This window comes from Hylobates moloch, unplaced genomic scaffold (genome assembly GCF_009828535.3).
Source record: "Hylobates moloch isolate HMO894 unplaced genomic scaffold, HMol_V3 SCAFFOLD_4, whole genome shotgun sequence".
NCBI lineage: Eukaryota > Metazoa > Chordata > Mammalia > Primates > Hylobatidae > Hylobates > Hylobates moloch.
In genome coordinates this window covers 131,219,133-131,237,484 of record NW_026652279.1, presented here as the reverse complement: position 1 = coordinate 131,237,484, position 18,352 = coordinate 131,219,133, and the positions used below count along the sequence as shown (strand labels likewise).

Here is an 18,352-nt window from a genome sequence, read left to right as displayed (position 1 = left end):
TAGTCCCAGCTACTTGGGAGGCTGAGGCAGGAGAATCGCTTGAATCCAGGAGGTGAAGTTTGCAGTGAGCAGGAATCATGCCACTGCACTCCAGCCTGGGTCAAAAAAAAAAAAAAAAAAAAAAAAAAAAAAAAATATATATATATATATATATATATATATATATATATATATATAATGTGATTAACCAGACAGGACCCGGCACAAAAGTGAAAATAATGAATGTTCATAAACCACTGTCAATATTCTGCACAGAATTTTGAGAAATAAAAAGCCACACAAATAAAACCTCGCTCATCATTAAGAGAAATTCATCATTTTAATGCCATTTTGAATCCACATACTAATGAAATTAACTCAGCAATTTATATAAGAATTCCTCAACTATACAAATGTATTGCCAGATCTAAATCAAAAGGTCAAATAAACCAAGGAGTTTGAGTGGATTAGAATGGCCCCTGGGGATTAATGAATACCTACAAATGTTTATTAAGCAGTCACTTAATTGCCACTTAAGTAAACTATAACTATACTGTAATGAAGATTAATAGACCCTGAATGGTTATGTGTATTTGTTTTAAGAGGTAGGAACCCTTGATTATGCATGGGATAACTTAACATTAGTGCTATACGGTATTATGTTTCAATCATTTTGGGGAAAAAAGTCACTGCAAAACAATTTTTATTTAAAGTATACATCAAGAGTTCTATATAATTATTTTAAATGGTATTCTCTAATTTTAAATAATATTTTATATTAATGTATGATATGGTTTGGCTCTGCGTCCCCACCCAAATCTCATGTTGAATTGTAATCCCCGTGCTAGAGTAGGATCCTAGTGTGAGGTGATTGAATCATGAGGGTGGACGTCCATCTTTCTGTTCTCGTGATAGAATTCTCATGAGATCTGGTTGTTTGAAAGTGTGTGGCACCTTTACATTAGCTCTCTCTTCTTCCTGCTCCAGCCATGTAGGATGTGCCTGCTTCGCCTTTGCCTTCTGCCATGATTATGGGGTTCCTCAGGCCTCCCCAGAAGCAGAAGGCTGTACACTCTGCAGAACTGTGAGCTGATTAAACTTATTTTCTTTATAAATTACTCAGTCTCAGGAATGTCTTTATAGCAGTGCAAAAATGGACTAATAAAATGTATATAAATACATCTTGTTAAAATTAATCAACGACAAAATCACAGGAGCCATTATAAGGCATGAACTTTCAAATTGGACCATAATTAGCCATTCAAATGTTTTTGTTGAGTTTTATCATGTAGAAGCAAATTTCTAGACATTGTAGAAGGCCTGCCAAAAAGATACAAAAAATCACTTTTCCTAGAAAAGTATACATTTAATTGTGTTTGTTTATAAAATAGTCACTAAAAGTGAGAAGCTTTCAGTCTAGAAAATTCTTGAATTCTGCTGTGGTATGAATTTTTGTCCCCTCCAAAATTCATGTTGAAAATTAATCTCTGTTATGGAATACGGAGAGAGGGGCATTTGGGAGGTGATTGGGTCTTGAGGGCAGAACCTCATGAATTAGTGGATTAACAGGTTATCATGGAAGTGGGATTAGTGGCTTTATAAGAAAAGGAAGAGGGACCTGAGATAGCATGCTTAACCCCATTGCCATATGATGCCTGTGCAGCTCCAGGACTCTGCAGAGAGTCCCCATCAGGAAGAAGACCTTCACCATATGCAGCCCCTAGAGCTTAGACTTCTCAGCCTCCATAACTATAATAAATAAATTCCTTTTCTTTATAAGTTACCCACCTTCAGGTATTCTATTACAAGTAACAGATAATGGACTAAAACAGATCCAAAGCCAATTTTGCTTATTGTTTAAATATTCGAGTTGTAGAAACTTTCAGTGTGATATATTTTACGCCCATGCTTGACTTAATAATTATGCGAAGAGTTTTGTATTTGTGTGTTACAGTAAATACTTGAGCATTCTGCAGATTTTCCGTATCCTGATTAAGCTTTTTGCTTACACTGTTTCAGGAAACTACGGCAACCATATGGACATTCATTTGAAAGACTCTGATTGATTCAAATGACAGTTCAATTTAATTCAATAGTGTTAGAATAATTAAATAGTTTCTGTCTTTAAAACAAAGTGTTTGTTGGGATTGTTAAAAGTGGTCTTTATTATGTCAATGTCTTCTTGCCTATAAGCTTGGTTATCTTAAATCTTAATTTAATTGACTCATAAGTCAATTATTAATTATGGCTGGTTAAACAATCCTCTTTTGTGAGTTCTTCCAGCAAGCTGCATGGGACCAATTCCTTCATATTTGTTACTAGTTTGCATTGGACCTAAGTGATCAATCAAAGTTTTTTTTATTTTTAAATAATAGATAAACAAATTAATTAGTGCAGTATTTTACAAAGTATATTTTTCAAGGATTTTATCTAATATGCCAAGTTAAGCCATAATTTCCAACCAAATTATTTTCCTTCCTCCTTTCCTCTCTCTGTCTTTCTCTCTCTCCCAATCCCTCCCTCTTCTTTTTTTCGCCTTCTCTTCTCATCCTTCTCACTTTCCTCTCTTTCTTCCATTTTTTTCTTATTTTAATTTCTCCTTCCTTTTCTACAATACTGTAGTATGGTAACAAGTGAAAATAATGTAATCATCTTTGTCAATCATTTCAGTTTAACATAACTTCATGCACAGTTTAATTCTTAAATTCGAAATATTTTCATTTGATAATTAAGTTGAATTTTATTTAAATACATTTCCAGGAAGAGTGATTTTTTCAAATGTATATATTGTATTCAGATTGACAAATATAGAAAGGTACTTATATTTACATAATAGGCTCTGGCGGTGCTTTAAACATACTAAATGTTACTATAAGACTAATAAATAGGCATTATTCATCATCTGCTAAATGTGACAATATTTTTAATTCATGTTCCTTTATACCACAAATTAATGTTGCATCTCCTTTGGGTCATATAAAATATTGTCCTTTAAACATATAACTTTTAACTGTGGAATATTCTTATTAGTATTACAGAGAAAAAGGAACTGCAAAATTAAATTTTACAATAACAAATAGATTTTATATTACAGTTTTTGAATAGTGAATGAAAAATACAGATACAGAGACTTGCCTTATGTTATTTTATATTATTTTAAATAAATCAAGTGAGATAATCTATGAAGCACTAATTTCTATATAAATTAATTACATGCACTTCAACTTTCAACATTACTTCTGATGGAAATTTCCCTCTGTCCTGTTTGTGATGTGTAATTCCATAAACTATTTTCTTCCCTAAGGGAAATACTTACTTGATTTCATTGTTGGATAAAAATGATCTGTCACCATTGTTGACTTTAAAGTGTTTTTTGCTTAATAAACAAAAAACAAACAAAAATCACTGAATACTGAGAGAAAAATCAAGGCACAAGGGATTGCAGTCCAGCTGTTGTGGCATAAATCAATATTTTAAAAGCACTATAGTGATTTTTATTCCCCTAAAAATAGGTCTTTTGTGTACTTAATTTCTTATTTTATTAAAGCGTCCAACTTTGCCTAAGAACTCCAAATTTAGCTTTGGTTTCTGGTTATGTTTACAGCTCAACCTTGGGGGTAACTGAGAGTAGTCTAACTGCACTTCAGTGGTTGATTCCTATGCTCTGTTGGGGGTTACTGAAACTGTGAATTTCATGAATGGACAACAACCATATTCCTGGTTGAGTTAGGGAACACATTGCATCTCCGGTCCCTTTGCCTTCAACAAAGACTACTGGGTTCTATTTTAATGGTTCATTAAAGGAAAGGTTAAAACATTCCAAGTAGTCATGTACTGAAAGTGATCGCAATCCTCACCATTCTAAATATAGATATAAGGGAAAAACACGTCTTTTCCAAACATCTATTTGCAAAATAGTAAGTAGCCTTCGGCTATTGTCATTTATTGCCTAAACTCTTCCATGCATAGTATACAATGATTTATGTACTAGAAGGTTATGCCTTGCAATTCTCTTTTATCATTTTATTCCATTCTTGATTTACACTGATAACAGCTTTTATTCCGAGGCTACACACCAAATGCACTGATTTCGCAAAACCCGTCCCCCGTGTTCCGATGCCCATCTTCAAATTTCTACCGTACGCCTCTGGCCCCAGGAGTGAAGCACTGCCTGGGTGCCTTAATAGCAGAATCACAACATAAGTGTCAGGATGGTGGCATCGTCACACTTTGACGCCAGCATCTGTTTCTTCTGTATCTCACTACAGAGAGACTAAGGCTAAAGGTTAAAAGATCCGGTTTATTAAATAATCAAGCCATTAACCTGCAACCTGCAAACTGATGGCAGCCTATCAAGTTTACACTGCCATGATTCATGTGTGGTGTTTACTGATGCAAAAGCATAATGCCTGTTTTTTTTCCTTGTATTGCTACACAGTAATGTAGTGAGGAAGGAGGATGAAAAAAGGTGACGAGACTCACGCAAGGGGACAATAAGAGCAGCAGTCTCACTTGCATAAAGAAGATTGAAGCCTTCCCTCCCTCCCTCCATCTCTCCGTATAGGCCCCAGTGCACATCTGCGTCACTTAACGGGGGAGGAGGAGGCGCTGAGGCAGAGAGAAAATTGTACTGTGAGGACCTTGACAGCTTCACAGGCGGGCTTTTTCTTTTGCCTCCCTATATGCGCTAGAATATCTATTTTTCTCTTTTACAAACTGACTATATAAAACCACCTCTTCCGGCATTGCAGAAAGCAATTGACTTTCTCAGAGCCACCCGGCAGGCTATCAGGACATCCTCGAAAAGGCCAGGGACAGGGGAGCAGGTGCACCAAGAGATCTGGCGAGGGGTACGCTTCCTCGAGACTTGGGGCTCTTTCTCTCTGCGCTTTCCAGACACTGAACTCTGAGCTGCAAGGATAAGAACGCCACCACCTTCCCTACTAAGGCTCTGCCACAAGCGCATCCCAGTGAGGTGTATCCAGCTGCAGCCGCCTCCGGAGCTTCGGAGCGCTCAGACCTCCCTCCCTCGCGCATCTCCAGCCTAAGGGTCGTCCCACCTCGCCATAACCACGGGGCTCTCGCGAGGGCATCGAGGATTCTCAGCTTTTGGCGTCCCAATCCTGCCTCTGCTCCTGCCTGGTGGTGTCCCCACGCCCAGGTCCTGCGGACCCTACCGTGGCTGAAACGCGCGGCTTTGCCGTCTGCGCTCCAGCCTTCGCCTGGCAAGGCGCGCAGCCCGCCTCGCGTCTTCTGGCTCTAGGGGTGCAGAGGGCGCATCCCACCTCTTCCTCCGCCCCTGGGCCCCGCTGTCCTCCCCTACCTGCTGACCAGCCTACTCCTGCGTGAGCTGCCAGCCTTTTGCCTTCTGTGCTTAAAGCATGTCAGGCTCTGGGCGAAAAGACTTCGATGTGAAGCACATTCTGCGACTCCGCTGGAAACTCTTCAGCCACCCGTCCCCGTCCGCTGGCGGCCCGGCGGGGGGAGGCTGCCTGCAACAGGACGGCAGTGGCAGCTTTGAGCACTGGGGACCCAGCCAGAGCCGCCTGCTCAAAAGCCAAGAGAGAAGCAGTGTGAGCACTTTCTGGAAGAAGCCTTCCTCCTCATCCTCTTCGTCGTCCTCCCCGTCCTCTTCCTCCTCTTCCTTCAATCCGCTGAATGGCACCCTGCTTCCAGTTGCCACGAGGCTGCAGCAAGGGGCTCCTGGGCAGGGCACCCAGCAGCCAGCCAGGACTCTCTTCTACGTGGAGTCCCTAGAGGAGGAGGTGGTGCCAGGCATGGACTTTCCTGGACCACACGAAAAAGGGCTGGTTCTGCAAGAGCTCAAAGTGGAGCCAGACAACTCCAGCCAGGCAACAGGTGAAGGATGTGGACACAGGTACAGTAAGTCCCCATGGGGCTTCCAAGCATCTCTCAATTTCCACTCATTTCACCGCGTGTGCTCATGTGGCTACTAAGTCTAAAATGTTTCGGGTTGAAAATGTGGGTTAAAAGATGCCACCCTGGTTTTGATTACTCAAGTTCTAATTTTATTACAAGTTTGCTCATTATTTTCTATTGGTTCAGACACATCACTTTTCTTTTTGGAAGTTTTCGAAGTTGTAGCCACCAATTGAACTTACATGCATTTTTGTAAGTCTTCAAGTGGAATGGTTCTCATATTCCTGAGATTATGGTGTTCTTCCGTCATCTACCGTCATTAAATTATATCAGTTGTTCCATTATCTGAAGGTGAAATTTTGCTTTACACATCATCAGAATGCATCTCATATATTGGCCTAGTAACTGACTTAGCATATTATCTAAGGTGCCTGTGGCTTGAATCTATTCCAGGAGTAATGAGGTGGACAAAATGAGGCCACTGGACAGCAACATTATTTTACCTCTCTTTTTGCTCCTGAAATGCAGTTGTCTTATTCTCTGTCCCAACTTCTCTTCTGGTCCTTTTACTTTGTGTTCACTCTTGCCTTGTTCAGGGTAAGTCTGTGAATTAAACTGTCGTGGAGTCCCGTTGCATTTAGCTGTTGTGATTTGTTGGCTCAGTATTGAAATTTTGTCTCCTTGGTAAGCAGCTCAATATTTATTTCTAGTTTATTTCTAATAGTATGCTTCTTTATGTAGAGTTCTGCTACTTTGAAGACTTACAGAAAATCCTTCATAGGCATAAAACTCCTGAGTTTTACATTTTAAGAGAATTGACTCATTACTATTCTAAACCACATCATTACTGGTTTTGGAATATAGTCAGGATATGAAATGATTTGCATTTAGATTCATGTGATATCAGAATACGTTATTAAAGAAGAACTACAGGAGAAATATAGGAAAATGATAATGAATATATTAAGAAATTTTAAGTACTACAAAGTAACAAATTAGTAACAGAAGCATCTTTTTTAATCTTTTGGTTGATTGAATCAGTTTCTTATAAACTTGATTAAGTACCAAAAAGAATAGATAAAATTATATATGTATAACCTATATGTGTATATATATGTGTGTATGTATATATATGTGTTCCCTAATTATGCTGACATATGTGGTTATAGATTTAAAAAATCCTTAAAATTTTTCAATTATATGCATTATATATATTTTAATTTTAATTTTCAGAGATTGAACATATTCTAATGTTATATTAAGACATGTACTATAATGTAAGATAATTTTAATGAGGGAGAAGTATAATCTGGAATTATCAATTGTGTCAATGGCTTTTCCCTATATAGAAGACCTAAATATGTTTATCTATTATTCCATTAAGTGAAATATTTTATGAAAAAGAATTATAACATTAGGTACTATGAATACTATCAAGTTATTAAATGTTACTAAAAGTTATTTAATATGCTAGTTACCTATAATTTTATAATTTAAAAAATCAAATGTGCTGAAATTTTTATACCCTTTTGTTGAGTAAATATAAACACCTTTTGGGAGGAATTATCCAGAAACATTAAGCAATTCACCTTATATATTTAAAAGGAAACTAGGTTAAGTATTTATCAATTACTATTTTATTAAAACTGATAGTTTTGAGACTCTAACAGCTCAGGAAGAAATTTAAACATTATGTGTGTTTGTCAATTTTTAAATTCTTTGAATAAGCTTCTAGAAATATTAATGTTTCATATTTTCTTAAAGTTTACTTTAGACCAAATACATTTTAAAATAAACAAGGCATATTCAGCATTAGTAGTTTATAAAGACTTTCACGTAATTTGGAGTTTTGAAAACATTAATGGAGTAGTGACTTAAGAAATTATAATAAATTAAAACTAATAACAGAACAAACAGCTTAGTTAGGAAAAAAACACCAGACTTAACAAGTTTCTTTTGAAAATAGTTTATTACTTTTATTCACAAAGAGTTGTGAGTGATAAGAATTCCTAAATTAACCCATCTACCAACCAAAATCATCTTTATTGTTGGAATCATCTTATGAGATTAGGTATGTGTTAACTGTTGAAAATCAGGTCCAATTTTATTTTTAGTCTAGTTTCTTACTAGACAAATCAGTTAGCACTGTATGTATTTGATGGACTTATATGTTCTTAAGCTTTCACAGAGAATTGGTTCTGTGCTCATGATTGATTGAAAACCACACTAGTAAAACTAGCAATTAATCATTATCAGTATATAATATTTTAATATGCAGTAAAAGTAGGAGTCACTGCCTAGAAGAGACAACATTTCCAAAGTAAAATACTGAATGGAAATTTTATTATGCTTTAGAAATGTATGCAAAATGATGGGTAATGTGGATTTAATTTTTTTCTGTGACAGCACATCCGGAAAAGCTACATAGTGTTTATGATGATCAGTGACTACATAAACTATATGAACACTGTATGACAATTTTTATCACTTAGGTAATTATTATATCACCAAACAATGATGTCATATTTAATAATGAGCATTGTGTTTTATAAATTCTGACTTTTCTGCTAAATTAATCCTTGCGTATAAAACATGAGCTGGCCCTTTCTCTGACATTATCTTTATTCATTTTATTGATCTTCTCTTTATTCATTTAGTTTTATACTAGTTAGAACATTGCTGTAGACAAGTATGACTAGCTCAGTTGAGTAAACTGGTTAGAACAGCAGATGGAGGACATTTGGGGAAAGTTGCTCACAATCTCAGAATTCTGGAAAGGTCAAATTATCACAGATTTGAGACATAAAGGTAGTGGGAAATATTGTGGTAAACCAATTTGGGGCCAAAACCCAACCTTTTTCTTATCTTACTAAATTAAATGCTCACTACCTGCGTCCCACCCTAAATAAATCTCAGTGCTCTACTACCTTGACCACATAAACAATACTTTTTCTATAATAGTTCACTGGCGTATTAATCATTAGTTTCTCTACTTCCCTGTCTAAATATACATTAGAAAGTATATGATTTCCTGGATGTTCAGATAACCATATATTTTTGTTGTGGATATTTCTGCCCAAGATTCCATATGTAGTAAACTAAAACACCAAAGAGCAATATTTATATTCTTGCATTTTATAGTGATGTGAGTGGGAGAAGACATGTCATGTTTTAACTGCTTGCTTTTTTAGATTCTGAATTCTTACAGAGTGCAGTCATTTTATCCCGTGGTTTTAGCTACTATCCATAAACTGTCTTTTCAGATTTGCATCTCTAAATCTAGCCCAGCCACCTCTCTTCTTGACCTCTTTGATAGATGTCATAGAGTCCATTCAAATATAACATGTACAAAATTGGGCTTATAATTCTTATTCTGTCTTGCTCAATTTCCTTCTACTGTATTTCAGAGAATAGCTTTCTACGAATTAGTTTGTGCAAGCCAGAATTCCAGGGTCACATTGGTCAATATCTTCTTTCCCCTCAATTTCACTATTCTTTCAAGAATTGCTGCTTTTGCTTAGAAAATCTTTCCTATACATGTCACACATCTCTTCACAGCCAGTCTGCACCTAATCTAAGCTACGATCTTCTTTCAACTCCAGATTTGCAACTTCCATCTCTTATCAACTCCCCTCATTATCTTTGCCTCCTCAAGTCCATTCTCTACACTGAAGTCAATAAAAATTAAGAATGGTAAACTATTTTTCCACATCCCTCACTCCATCATTCTCCTTTTTCCCCACCAAAGGACTTCTAGCACTCGCTGATCACAGTTTATGCTATGGACGCCAACTGATTACAATCTATACCATGGATTACCTGGTTCTGAATGATCTGTCCTTTGCTATGTAGGCCATTCACTTACCAACCTTCCCCTTACCCTCCGTTTTCCAGACTTAATATCCTTCCCTATAATTTTTCACTGCCTCCGGAACTCACAAAGTTGTTTTCCTTCTTTGCATAGAGACTATCCTTTCCTTAACTGCTCCCTTCCTGAGTTCATCCCTATTCATCACAGAGATGTCATGCAGAAACGTGCTGTACCTTTCCCAGGAAAGGAATTTTTGATCACCCAAACAAATTCATATCCTGTGTTTTGTCTTCTTAGAGTAACTGTTCTCTACTTTTTAAAAAATTTCTTATTGAAGCTTGTAACCATATATTAATATCTGTGTTGATTTTGTTTGTCTGTAAGTGAATTTCCAAGTGGAGAGGAGTATGTCTGTTTTACTCATCATTCTACCCCTATCATGGAGCAGGTAGTTAATAAATACTGTCAAATGAATAAATATTTGATATAATCATATTGAGTGGCATTGGTTAAGAACTTGCTTTTTCCCAGTTAGCATGTTGAATATTTATAGGTGTAAGTTAAAATTCATAACATCTTATAATCCTGCTACATTTATGTATCCCTCTGGTATAATGATTACATAGATAAGGAGACTGAAATATAAAGAGGGTAATTAATTTTCCTAGAATTACAGACTTGATAGTAATAAGGCTGGACTTTAACCCTTTCTATCTGACTCCAGATACTATATTGGCCATTTTGCCCAATCTTATTTCTCTATGCTTAGACAAACAAACAGAACAAAAGAAAAGAGGCAGCATCTGAGGTTATGGAGAATTAATTTTCTTTTTCCCTTGGTGGAGATTGTGTTTGAATGTTTAAATAGACTTCTTAAATTGACAGTGATGGAAAAATTCTAGGTAAGTCTTACTCAAAGATGACTTCTTAGCCCAAGTTGGAAAACACTTTACTATTTTCTAAATTCTAGTTCATTCAGTGTATTTTATTTTATAATTAATAAACAATATGCAAATATAACCTAGAAATGGAAAGAAATAATTATTTTGGAGACCAAATTAGGGCTTTAGGATAGAAAATCTGCTTATGAATGTTGGAACTATTGATAAAGTATTGTCACTGAAAGAGAGCACACACCATTAAAAATCTCATGGAGGTTAGTGGGACATGTACCTGGCACTTGTTTAAAATAATAGTCATCTCTGCTTCAGTCAAGGGGATAACCAGCTTTGAAAATGATAAAGGACTACTTTCTCAGGAACGTGGTTCTCAGACTATACTTTTATGAAACTAATGTGAAATAATATTCATCTTATTTACCACCCCAAATTTTAGAGAAAAAATAATATAATGGAATAAACTTACTCAATTTTACTTTTTTTTTTTTTTTTTTTGCTAATTTATCCTAGGTTTCTGTGTTACATAGTTTACTATTATTTAAACCAAAACTAGCAAAAATAATACCTTATTTGGGGAAAGCTTACTTTATCTATGTTAGGATGAATTTATAAATGTTACATGGTGTTCTACCCAGGAGCTCACAATATCTAGGCACCCTACTCTCTGAGCAAGTGTGCTTTAGAGAAACTAAAACGATCGTAAAAAATAGGGCTGTTGGCCAGGCGTGGTGGCTCACGCCTGTAATCCCAGCACTTTGGGAGGCTGAGGTGGGTGGATCGCCTGAGGTCAGGAGTCTGAGACCAGCCTGGCCAACATGGTGAAACCCCATCTCTACTAAAAATACAAAAATTAGCCAAGCATGGTGGCAAGTGCCTGTAATCCCAGCTCCTTGGGAGGCTGAGGCAGGATAATTGCTTGGAACCCTGGAGGCAGATGTTACAGTAAGCCGAGATCGCACCACTGCACTCCAGCTTGGGGGACAAGAGCGAGACTTCGTGTTAAAAAAAAAAAAAAAATATCTATATATATATATATATAGATATATACCTATTGAATTGGATTTGCAGGTACCCAAAACTCCAGAACTACCTGTGAGAAAGGTAGTATAAACTATAGTTTATACTACAGTGTACTTATATATAAGTACAAGATGCAATAGGAATTTTTAAATTACAACAATGAAACATGTGAGTTGAAGGACAATATTGTATTTTTCTTCGATAAATTTTTAATGAATATTTTGTAAACTGTATGATTAGCCTTTCTATGGTACTATTTCAAATTGTTTAGAAAAATAAAGCCTACATATGTAATCGAAATTGGTATCTGGCTAACATAGAATATAATATTAATCAGATATTTGTGTTTGTTGGTTTCTTTTTACAAGTCTCCAAAGATAATTTATGTATCCTCAGGTATTATGCTTCTCATGTCTACATGTTAAGTCAAATTTTGGTTATTTTTGACCAAGAACACTTATAGAATATACAGAAAACTGTTATCTGTAGCATATGTTGGAATTGAATCAAGTTTCTGAGCATAAAAACGGGCAGCATTTTAATCAGAGTCTCAATGTCATGACCAATACATCACATTATTGATTTTATTGTACCATCTAAAATAACTTTAGGTATGTTTGTGGTAGTTGTAAAAAACAAATGGTCTGAAATTTTCATATTGATTTAGGTCAGATAAGGATTAGTTTACTTTTCTTCATTTAAGATAGTTATTTAAAACTTTAAAGAAAAGATCTGATGAAGATACAGATAATCTGAGCAAAATTAAAGATGGTTTTGAAGATCTTGAAATACAAATATAGGCAAAAATCCTGTTGTACTAAAAAGGCTTGATGCCTGTAATTCCAGCACTTTGGGAGGCCAAGGTTGATGGATTGCGAGGTCAAGAGTTCAAGAGCAGCCTGGCCAACTTAGTGAAACCCCGTCTCTACTAAAAATACAAAACTTTTTATTTGAATACAAATTGATCATCTCTGTAAAAATGAAGAAATAAAACTTTTTGCAGATACAATTGTCTATAAAAAATTGATGAAATCGACAAAGAAATGTAGCAAGTTTAGCAAAGTGGCAGGATACAGAATAAACATACAAAATTCAATTTGATTTCTATATATTAACAATGAATAATTGGAAATTGAATTGTAAAGATGATACATTTTATAATAATTATGAAATAATAAAAATGAGAAAAGATGTGAAAGACTCATACACTGAAAAACCATGCTGAGAAGAAAGAGCCACATAATAAAGAAATATGAAGATGTAATAGTCATAGATAAGAAGACTCACTACTAATGTGGTTAATTCTTCTCCAGTTGATCTATAAAATGAACATATCACTGAAGAAAACCTTTGCATGCTTTTTTGTTACAAATTGATGAGTTTATTCTAAAAATTTATATAAAAATTCAAAGGAACTAGAATAAACAAAATAATTTTTTGAAAAATTAAAAAATTTGGGAACTAACATTCCTGATTTCCAGACTTGTTATGAAGCTACACTAATCAAGATAGTGTTGTATAAGTGTCAGAATACATAAATAGATTAAGAATGAATAAATTTGTTAATAGTCATATAATGAAATACTATTCTGCCATATGAAAAATTTAACAACTTTTTAATTAAACTTTAGTTTAATGAAAGCTGTTTATTAGTTTAATGTTTAATGTTTAATCTTAGTTTAATTAACAACTTTCATTAAACTAAGAGTAAATGAAAAATGTTATTATGAGACAAAAAGCTTACTGTATGGTGTATTTATTTTAATGTTTATTATAAATCACATAAACTTATCTATTGTATTTATTATCCTTATTTTGCATAAAAATGTAAATCTCACTTGCCTCGAATCATATGTTGGGGCCAAATACTTCTTGAGTTTGTTATATGGCCCAAGGAGTTATCCATTACACTTACTTTACAGAATTTGATGCTGAAATAATGTACATTGAGTCTTGTTGCCTTCTTCTTGATAGGAGATGAGAAAGAGGGGAGTCAAAATAGTTTTCTAGAAAGCATCTCTGCACAGAAGGCTTCACTGTGTAACCATAGGAAACTTTTTTATTTTATCTTCATTGCCAATATTAGATGAACAATGGGAAGTATGAATACTGCTCATAGGCTTTACATTAATGGGGCAGAATTTTACAATGTAAATTCTGTGATAGCGGGAAGAAAATGAGTGAATTTTTACTTATATAGAATGTCTTGAATAATAGTAGGGTTCACTGTATAGTGCAATTTACAAAAATTTGTATTATATTATTAAATTGTAGTAAAACTTAAAAAACTTCTAGTATGTGTTTATATTAGAGAGAATAGTGTAAGTAAAATTCCATATTTTTAATATTTATTACCGGAAAATTATAAGACTGTTTTCTGCGTTCTTGACATGTTACACTGAACTTTATTGCTATTATTTTTTGAGTAAGAAGCTAAAAGTTACAAAAAAAGTAAATTTATTAAATATTGACTAAGTATAAAGCATGTAATGCATCTCAAAATTAGATATACCATCTATGGGTGCTCTAAAAAAATGGAAAATTTGCCATCTAGTGGTTGTTTATTCACATTGAAGCTACATGGTGCCTTGAAAAAAAATGTAAGAAGAGATGATCAGCAATTAAAACTATAATATAATATAGCAGGTATATAGGAACATTAAGATATCCTATGATAGTAACAAATGCTCTGTGAAATCCTTTAATTCCATTTCTTATATCCAATTTTCACTACCCTAAACATGAAACAACTCCACTTCTTGATGACAATTTAAAAGGGCACCTCTGGAAGCTACTTTATTTAATTGAATATACTTTATTAATAATTACTAAATGTCCTGCTATTTCATGGAACTTTTGAAACTTATACTTTAAATAAGTCTTTAATCCTCAACTTTTCAAATATTATCAATACTTACTTTTTTAAATTGAAAGATAATTAAGAATGTCTCATAAATTGTAGTAAATTTCAATGACTTACTATCATGCATTAGTATAATGTATAAGTATAGATTTAAAATGGTACTACCTGTGTTTCAAATAAATTTTTGCTGTTTTCAAAAGAATATACATGCAAATTACACAGGCAACATTTATGGAATCTAGATAATTAGCAAAAATAAGAGCAAAAATAGATGTGACACTCTTATAGCTTTTCTAAATTACTCTAAGTTTATGTCTGCATGAAGAACATGAGGTCACCAAGTCGGCCTTACTTACCTCACCTGAATATTTATTGAGATAATCATAGAAGAGTATCTGAAAACACTTTGAGAGTTTAAAACATCATACCATAACAGTTGAGCTAACAATGTCATAGTATGATCTATAATACCAGAGTTAATGAAACTAGATAGAAAATGCTTGCAGCATGTGACAAGTCTCCATTAGACAGAGCTTTATCTAGGCTTTAATATTTTCAAGTTTAATTAGCTAGAAAATAGTTACATACAGCATCATTATTCTGACATGTAGCCTTGTAACTAATATTATTTAATTATCTGACGATATTTTTCACAATGATACCTAGCCTATTAAAATTGAAGAAAAAAACAGAAAGGAAATCAAACACTAAGCCCTCTTTAAACTAATTCTCTGAATGTTTTTTGAATTTTTAAGTACAATTTTTGAAGAACAATATCAGGGGATCTCTTCAGAGTTTTTACATCACCAACATGTTTGAAAGGCTAATTCCATCTTGAGGCCGCCTTGCCTTGTATTTTGCAATTGTGGTAGTAAAATACATATAGACTGTGAGACTTAAAAAGAAAAGCTCATTTCTGAACAGAATTAAAACAGAAAATTTATATCTGCTTATACTCTGAATGAAACTCAAGAAAGTATAGATTCTACATAAACAGGTCCAAGATTACATTGCAGGCTGAGATGAAAAAGGGTGCTGGATGAGACACAACTAGACTATTCTTATTTAGCTAATTGTTGCTTAAATAATTCAAATTAAGTTTTACCTTCATTCAGATTAGGTGATGTTAGACAGCTGGTTCTTTTCTTTACTGTTTATTACAGAAGAGATTCTAAACTGAAAATCTGCTAAATACATATTTATCCTACCTTGCACATGAAGACAAATTATACCGCGCAAAGAAAAGAAGTTTTCCTCTGCTTTGAGGATTTGTTTTCGTTGTTTCAATTTTATTTATTTTAAAATCTATTCTTGATATAGCAAATGCCTTATAGGACTCACATTTGTAAGATTTTTCTTGTTAAGCACAAACTCTTGCCAACTCTCAAAATGGAATGGTTGCAAAATGTCGTGTTAAGATTTTTACTAAAGATAGTGGGGGAAAGTTCTCAAAGTCCCATAATGTATGCTAATTACCCCAGAACTGAGCCATGATATTGGATGTGCCTTTAAAGTTCCAACTCACTTAAGTATTTTTCCTCCAATAACCTCCTTTACATTGGATCATGGATTCATTTTACACAGCATTTGGAGCAGAATCTAATCTAGCTTCACATCACCTTGGAGTCAGCTATGAGCTGTGGAATCTAGATTATACTCTTGATGTTCTTTCTAGGAGCCTTCTGTTGGTGATTTCTTCCTTTTTTCTTGCTACTATCTTTTGCTGAGAAGATTCCCTCTATGCTTTCCCTGCAATAGGAGGTAGCCAGCTATGTTGTGATTTCTCTCCTTTAAGACTTCTGGAAACAATCACAAAATAGTGTCATATTTTTAAGGGATATTACTTCTGGCAGCAAAAAGAAAAAAGAGAGAGAAAATGACATGATATTTTTGAAAAGTCAAAAATTGCTAAGATTTCTTTAAAAAAAAAAACAGCTAACTTTAAAAAATATTCCTGACAAGCTCAAAGAACTCGATAGGAAAAAATAAAAGACAAGTAAAACAAACTTCTGCCGGAAGTAATATTAATAATCAAATTAGTCTAACTTAAAATGGGCAAAGTTATCAATAGACATTTTCAAAAGAAGACATACAAATGGCCAAAAGGTATATGTAAAAATGCTCACCATCATTAATCATCAGAGAAATATAAATCAAAGCTATCATGAGATATAATCTCAACCCAGTTAAAGTGACATTTATTAGAGAGACAGGAAATAGAGGATGCTGGCGAGGATGCGGAGAAAGGGGAGCCCTCATACGCTGTTTGTGGGAATGTAAATTAGTACAACCACTTTGAAGAACAGTATGGAGGTTCCTCAGAAAACTAAAAATAGAACTACCATATAATCCAGCAATCCCTCTACTGGGTATATATCCAAAAGGAAGGAAAGCAGTTTATTGAAGAAACATCTGCTCTCCTGTGTTTACTGCAGCACAATTAACAATAGCTAAAATATAGAATCAACCTAAGGGTTGATCACTGGACAAATGGATAAAAAATGTGTTACATACATGCAATAAAGCATTATTTGGTTATAAAAACGAATGCAACCATGTTAATTGCAACAACATGGGTGGAACTGGATGGCCTTATGTTAAGTGAAATAAGTCAGACACAGAAAGACAAATATTGTTTGTTCTCACTCATATCTGGGAACTAAAAAAAAATTGAACTCATGGAGATAGAGTGTATAATGATGGTTATCAACATCTGGAAAGAGTATTAGAGAGAATGGTGGGTTGGGTGGAGGGAGAAGGGACAGTTATTCGATACAAAAATACAGTTAGATAGAAGGAATAAGATGTTGTGTTAAATAGCCCAATCGGATGACTATAGTTAACAATAACTTATTGTTCATCTCAAAATAACTAAAAGAGTGGAATTGGAATGTTTCTAACACAAATACATGATAAATGCTTAATGTAACGAATATCTCAATTACCCTGATTTGATCATTACATATTATATATATGATTGTATTAAAGTATCATATGTACCTCATAAATATGTACAACTGTCATGTATCCATAACAATTTGAAATAAAAACTTAAATGTTCTTGCCAGAACTGACTTCATGGGCAAGCAATTGGCCCAGTCTCACTGCCAGGGACATACATGAATCCCACAGTTGGTTTAATCCTCTAGTGTGTCATTTTTGAAACTCTTAATGACATTAAATAAGATTCCATGTAATTTTATTTTCCAATAGGTTCCACAATTATGTAGTCAATTCCTGATAGTCCTAAGAATCTAAATAGAACAAAAATTTCTCTTTCTTGCATGTCATTACATTTCCTCTTGAAAACTCTGCCAATCACTGTAAAACATTTTATTCTGGAAGTGGTGCAAAAGCCTCTTTTATAGAGGGTCTCAAAATCCCATGACTTTCCCAAATTTCACTTAGATCTATAACTGATACCATTGATTATGCTGGGTAGATCAATGACTGAAGCAATACCCAATATTTGGAGCAGAAGTTGTTCTTTCAATCACTCTTCAGACTGTATAAATCAATTCTATGTTGGAGGAGCTACAACAGTAGCTGTAAAAAGAGAGATACCCAGGCTCAGACATGAGGAAGAAACTACTTTTTGGTAGCAATGGGGACTGGGTATAGGAGATAGCCACTGGTATTTATTCTACTGGCTAGTATCTCACTTCTCTTGTCATTAATTTCCTTCACTAGCTTAGGTTTTAGGCAAGTTGAAAGACAGGGATGATTCTTAGCCTATCTGGAGAGGATGAGAGGAAACACAGGTAGGTAGAAAAAAGGCTGATAGTGATGGAATTGCAATGGAGTGGCAGTGGCAGATGTGATGGGTATCAATAGAATGTCTTAGGATCACTTGGCCAGCTAAGGAAGCCACATTGAAATTGCCACAAAAGCATTGAATTT

At 34.5% G+C, this 18,352-nt stretch overlaps 1 protein-coding gene across 1 annotated transcript in view; it reads left to right on the top strand.

The window, feature by feature from the left end:
• The first annotated feature begins 4,606 nt into the window (after positions 1-4,606).
• Positions 4,607-18,352, top strand: part of KLHL1 (kelch like family member 1) — a 402,603-nt gene continuing 388,857 nt past the window's right edge. The window contains exon 1 of the mRNA XM_032151000.2: positions 4,607-5,857. Within this exon, the coding sequence (XP_032006891.1) occupies positions 5,361-5,857 (497 nt within the window). The 5' untranslated portion in view covers positions 4,607-5,360. The remainder of the gene's footprint in view (positions 5,858-18,352) is intronic.